The 6290-nt window shown below is 53.3% G+C and overlaps 1 protein-coding gene across 1 annotated transcript; it reads left to right on the top strand.

The window, feature by feature from the left end:
• Positions 1-1610: 1610 nt before the first annotated feature.
• TMEM250 (transmembrane protein 250) lies at positions 1611-5618 on the top strand. The gene is made up of 3 exons (XM_048325897.1): positions 1611-1737; positions 3013-3183; positions 5053-5618. The coding sequence occupies exon 3, from the start codon at positions 5177-5179 to the stop codon at positions 5594-5596; it is 420 nt and encodes a 139-aa protein (XP_048181854.1). The 5' UTR covers positions 1611-1737; positions 3013-3183; positions 5053-5176; the 3' UTR covers positions 5597-5618.
• The last annotated feature ends 672 nt before the right edge of the window (positions 5619-6290 follow it).

Raw genomic sequence — 6290 nt, 5'->3', positions numbered from 1 at the left:
GCTCCACTCGGAGCCCTCCTTCAGGATCTGATCTCTTTGAATGTCAAAGCTTCGATTCATGCCTGACCCCAGGGCAGTTTATTGTTTATGGAGCCCCACGTGCATTTCAGCAGCAGAGAGGTCAAAATGTGCCAGGCAGAAAATTGAACGGGGCTGTCCTGCTTTTTGTCACAGAATTATGGAATGCTTTGGGTTGGAAGGGACCTCAAAACTCAACTCGTTCCACTCCCTGCCAGGGGCAGGGACACCTTCCACTAGACCAGGCCAACCTGGCCTTGAGCTGAAGGTCACCCTGACCTAAGAAACTAAAAGAGTCAGCCTTGGCACTGGTGCACACACATGTTTGGGTTGTGGGGTCACTCAGTGGAGCTCCCTGGGGTTTCCTGGAGGGTAGCAAAGACCCTTCCCACCCAAGGGATTCCTGCAGGACGCCGGGGCCCCCTTTGCCACACTTGCACTCAGCAACATCCCCGTGATTCCCCATGGCAAAGCTGCAAAGACAAAGTGCCTTCATACTTTTGTTGCTAGGGCTGAAATTCCCATCTCTGGGTTATGGCTCGAGTCCCAAAGAATGGCAGAGGGGAATAAATGGAATGTGGCTCTCCTGCTTATCCAAGTCACCAAGCAGATGTTCCCAGTTCCATGCTACTGGGGAAATTTATCAGCTCCGCACATCCCCTTCTCCCTCCCACCAGGAGGTGTGTGGGGATGTGGAGACGCCAACTTCCCAGGAGAACTCCCCTGATGTTGCCTTATCCAGAATTCCCTCTTGTGTTTCAGGATCAAGCTGCTCTGCAGGGCAGGGGAAGGGGAGGAACCGACCAGGCAAGAGCTCCGGGAGGCACCGGGAAGCCGGGAGAGGTTTGGCTGTGCACAGCAGCAGCTCTCAGAGGTGACAGATGGCCCGAGTTATTATTATTTAATGTTTTTCCACCGTGGCACTGCCCAGACAGCAAGCGGGGCAGGGAGCCAATGCCGAAGTTGTGTATTCTTTCCACTATGGAGAAGAAATCCTAATTAAATCTAAGGGAAAACAGCAGGGAGGAAATTATTTGTTTTTCTTCCCTTTAGATCGTTTTGAATTTTTCTCCACCTGTTTGTTTTTTAGGAACATTTTGGGTCTTTTTGGGATTCTCTGGACAACCTTTGGCTGCTGCTCCGGTTACGCTGGACACGGCCGCCTCCTCCGGCACCCTCAGCCCCGGTGTGACCCCCCCGGTGTGACCCCCCCGGTGTGACCCCCCCCGGTGTGCCCCCCCGGTGTGACCCTCAGCCCCGGTGTGACCCCCCCGGTGTGACCCTCAGCCCCGGTGTGACCCTCAGCCCCGGTGTGACCCCCCCGGTGTGCCCCCCCGGTGTGACCCTCAGCCCCGGTGTGACCCCCCCCGGTGTGACCCTCAGCCCCGGTGTGACCCCCCCGGTGTGCCCCCCCGGTGTGACCCTCAGCCCCGGTGTGACCCCCCCCGGTGTGACCCTCAGCCCCGGTGTGACCCCCCCGGTGTGACCGGGCCCGGCCGCCCCTCGCCCCCCGTTGCCCGGGCAACGCGTCCCCGCCGCTTCCGGCCGGGGGGCGGCGCGGCGCGATGACGCCATCACCGCGCGCCGCCGCCGCCGCTCCCCGCCCGCCGCCGCCGCCGGAACCGGAGGAACCGGAGCCACCCCCGCACATGCGCAGAGCGGGCGCCCGGCGGCCCGGGCCTCGCTCCGCCCGGGCCCGGCGCGGCCATGGGCACCACGGTGAGTGCGAGGCACGGCCCGGCGGGCGGCGGGGCCCGGGCCTCGCCCTGCGGCGGCGGGAGCTCCGCCCCGGGGCCCGGCGGTGCGGCAGCGCTCGGTCACTGCCCGCCGGGGCCCGGGGGGTCCCTGTCCCCGGGGTGAGTCGCGGCCGTGCGGGGCCCCCGGGGAAGGCCAGGCCGAGCTCCCTCCCGCAGCTCCTTCCCCGAGCGGCCGCGGTTCCGTTCGGGATCGGTGGGATGTAGGAGGAGTTGGCGTTTCCCCTCCTTCCGGCGCTGCCGGCGCTCATCCCTCGGCTCTAACCTTTATTTGTCATTGTCCCTAACCTTGTGCGGCTCCTCCTGGAGCACTCGGGTCCCGCCAGGGGGTCCCGTCAGTCCGGGCGGCTCGGAGCTGCCCCCGCTCCTCCCGGAACGGGGAGTGCCCCGAGCCTGGGCAGGTCCTGCCTGGAATGTCCGATGGATGCGGAGAGGCAGCGCGGCGGTCCCGTGCCTTTCTCACCGCACGCTCCCTTTTCAAAGGAGAGGCGGTGAAAGCTCGCCAAATCGAAGAGTTATTCACGTTTTTGACGTCCCGGTGGGGCCACCACGAATGAGGTGCCGGGGGTGACAGCGGCGTGGAGGACACGGAGGTGCCTTGAGCTGGAATCCTCTGAGCTGTGGGGTGATGCCCAGAAAAGGCCGAGTTGGCCCCCAAAATTATGGAATGGGTGTCCAAAGCTGTTTATGGGCGTCACGTGCAAAATACAGACTGGGGGATAATCACAGAATCACGGAGGGGTTTGAGTTGGAAGGGACCTTACGGCTCATCCCATTCTACCCCCTGCCCTGGCAGGGACACCTTCCCCTGTCCCAGGCTGCTCCAAGCCCTGTCCAGCCTGGCCTTGGACGCTGCCAGGGATCCAGGGGCAGCCACAGCTTCTCTGAGCACCCTGTGCCAGGGCCTCACCATCCTCCCAGGGAGGATCTGCTATTCCGTATTCAGTTTGGAAAGTCTGTGCTCCCTGCATCGTGTTTCACGTGCCCCAGAACAGTTTGTGACAGGAGAGGTGACCAGCAGGAGCTCATTGTGATTTTCTGTCCTGGCATTGACTACCAGCTCACTGATTCCTCCCAGCATGGATCAGTAAGCTGGAATCCATTTATTGCTAAGTGTTGGATTCTTTTTAGAGTCTTTATGGGCTTAAAAATTCATGCTTGAGGCGGGGCCTAGTAACTGTGAACATTTTAATGCACAAAATGAGCAAATTGAAAATTATTCTGTCATTTTGCCTTTTAGATCAACTCCTGTGCAGAGAATTGTGAGTTTCTGAAGCACCTCAGCAGTTTCTGTCACTCTTCCTAGAAGGTGTCACAGGAAAACTTCACTCTTTTGTTCCAAGAATTCAGTGGCATCCCAGAAGGGCAGCGGAGCCCCGACCTGCTGAGTGGATGGCAGCACCCCTAAAATGTAATAATTCAGAGTTTATTTTGTCCTCCCAATGTCCCCCTGCTCGTGCCTTTTCCAGTGTTGATATTTGAGTTCATCCAAAGAGCATGAACCCACCAAAGGGTGTTTGTTCCCGTGGTGGGCACAGTAACTGTGCAAGAGGATGCTGGAAAACTTTGTGTCCTGCTGAAGGAAGTTGCAAGGAGGGGCTGCATCGTCAGGAATTGAATGCTCTGCATCCAGAGCATGTGATTTTTGACCTGTCTGCTTTAGTCCTCCAAAAATATCTCTGAGAGCAAACGCTGAGCAGTTCATACCCATCATGTGGGAAGTGTGTCAGGTCACATGCTCCAGGCACAGAACTGGGTTGGTTTTAGGCAGCGTTGGTTCAGTGTCTGAGCAATTTCTGTGCCTTGCAAAAGCCACATTTCCGAGCTGCTTGGCATTTCCTGGCTACAGACAGGAAACAGGGCAAGAGGCACCTAAAATTATGAGGGTGCCTGTGGTAATTGAGGAGAACCGGAGAACCCTTGGTTTCCTAAATTCCCAAAATCATCATTTAGCCCCTACTCCTTTTTTGGTAGTCCCTGATGCATGTAGAACCAATACTGCCTCACATTTCTGTAACAGCAAAAAGGAATTGGAAGCTGAGGCTGAGCAGGAGAGATCAGAACTGCAATTTCCATGGAATTTGAGGCAGGAAGCAGGGCAGAGACTTCCCCACTGATGCATGTTGTATCAGAGAAGGATTTAGGTATCAAAAATACAGTTTCCTGCAGCTTTATCATTTGCTCTGTGGTTAGTTCTGTTAGTAAGGAAACGAAAGAATTCGTTTTACTTTTAAGAATAGCCAGATTTTTGGTTCAACAAAGGAAAGATCTGCCTGGATCTGAACACTTGGGTGTGCGAGGAGTCTGGGGAAGTCCCTGTTGTTTTCCAGCATTATCTGATGAGTGCATTGTCATTTCATAATTCCCGGAATTTGGCACATCAGGAGCCTGGGGTGAAGCAGAGAGCAGCTAAGAGGCTCCTGCTCATCACTCACACAACAACAATGGGTGTGTGGAAGGATGTTAAGATTATAAATCCTAAACACTGCAGAAGATCAAGATAATTTCACTTATCTCTGCAGGTCCCAAGGGGAGAAATAAACTGGTGGGTGCCTTTGAAAGGCTGCCTGGCCTTGCCTTGCAGTGACAGCAAGAGCACAAGGCTGGCCTGAGCCAGGGGAGGTACATCCTGTGGAGTGTGAAAAACATGATTGCCTCATTGTTCTTCCAAGACCTTCCATTATTTTCAGTTTGTTTATTTGGTGAAGCTTTGCCAAGTTTGGAAATGAGCACAAATCTAGAATTCACTTGCAAAAGTACTTGGAGACTCTTTTTATTTTTACTTTTAAAGGAAATAACGACCTGATGCAAACACATACATTAATATTACTGCTCTCACATTAATATTATTGCTCACATGGGTGGGCTCTTGCAGGATGGCTGTTGGATTAGGAAAGATCTGTGAATTAGCCAGGATCATTTCAGACCAAACCTCTTTGCTGAATTAACACTGGATAAAGTTTACAACAGGCTACAACTGGTGCTGGCCGGGGAATTTATTTGGAATCTGGCGTGGAAATAGAATGCGATTGTGTGGGGAGTAAGAAGCAAAGAGGAAAAACAAAGATGTTTTAAGGGAAGAAGTTGAGGTTTGGAAAGCAGTAGTAAGTGAGTGCTGATGCTGAAATCAGGCGGGATAAGTTGCTCTATTCAGCAGCTTCAGGAGAACTGAAACTTTCTATTGTGCGTGTTACTTAGAGAAAACTTCAATTGTCTGAGTTATTTGCCAGCACCAAGCCAGACTCTGCTCACTGTGCTTCCCTCCTGTGCCTTCCCGCAGGTGTCTCCCTTCGCGGACATCCAGCCCAGGGTTAGCTGTGCCAGGCTGCCGGCTCTGTCCCGCTGCCATCTGATATGTGCCCTGCGGCTCGTGGCCTGGGGCCGGCTGCGCGGGGCGGGGCCCGATGCCGGTGATCCCCATTCCCCGGCGGGTGCGCTCGTTCCACGGCCCCCACACCACCTGCCTGCACTCGGCCTGCGGCCCCGTGCGCACCACGCACCTGGTGCGCACCAAGTACAACAACTTCGACATCTATCTCAAATCGCGATGGATGTACGGATTCATCCGCTTCCTGCTGTACTTCAGCTGCAGCCTCTTTACCTCCATCCTCTGGGTGGCTCTCTCGATCTTGTTTTGCCTTCAGTACCTTGGCATCCGCATCTTCCTGCGCTTCCAGTACAAACTCTCCATCATCCTGCTCTTGCTGGGGCGGAGGCGGGTGGACTTCAGCCTCATGAATGAACTGCTCATCTATGGGATTCATGTGACCATGCTGCTGGTGGGGGGGCTGGGGTGGTGTTTCATGGTCTTTGTGGATATGTAAATAAAACCAAGCGCATGTGGGATCAGGAGGTGACTTTTCTTCTACCCCTAAAATGTGTCGATATCCTCTTCTTTTTTTTTTTTTCTAATATAAATTAATTTATTTCTCAGTGATAATTTTTGTGGATAAATTAACATGCTTGTCTCTGGAATTTGTATCTCTTTGAGGGTCGAGGTGCCATTTTGATTATCAAAGTGCAACACTTGATTGGGTGTTTTATTCTTTGCACAGTGCAGGTTAATATAAGTTTCTTTTAATCCATAAGAGCCTATTTTGTTGGTGTTCCTGTACTCCTGTGGGCATGAAAAAGGCCGTGATATATCTGGAGGACAGAAGCCAGATAATTTTGCACCCCACACTCTTAATCCATCTTCACCATTTTCCTAAAAACGTTCCTTAATATCTCAGGCCTGTAATAAGTATCTTTCTTGTAGGTTTACATTTTGCATATTCCCAATAAGAATCTGGGGCCAAAATTCAACAGACTGTAGAGCTTTGGGGGCTTTTTTCCCCTCTTTTATTTTTAGATTTGTGCAAGACATACATTTGCCCCACTCTACTGTTTCATCCACTTTAAGGTGATTATATAGCTTTGAGTGGCTTTGTCCTTTTCAGGCAGTTAGTGCTGAGTAATTGAGTCTTTCCCTAATAGCACAAATCCACGGGAGGGATGGGAGCAGGGCTTGCTATCATG

The sequence above is a fragment of the Corvus hawaiiensis genome, chromosome 21 (assembly GCF_020740725.1).
Source record: "Corvus hawaiiensis isolate bCorHaw1 chromosome 21, bCorHaw1.pri.cur, whole genome shotgun sequence".
In the NCBI taxonomy this organism is placed as follows: Eukaryota; Metazoa; Chordata; class Aves; order Passeriformes; family Corvidae; genus Corvus; species Corvus hawaiiensis.
This window is presented reverse-complemented; position numbering and strand designations above follow the sequence as displayed.

Coding starts and splice junctions, on each gene's coding strand:
- TMEM250 (XM_048325897.1), top strand. CDS start 5,177: ATGCCGGTGATCCCCATTCCCCGGCGGGTGCGCTCGTTCCACGGCCCC.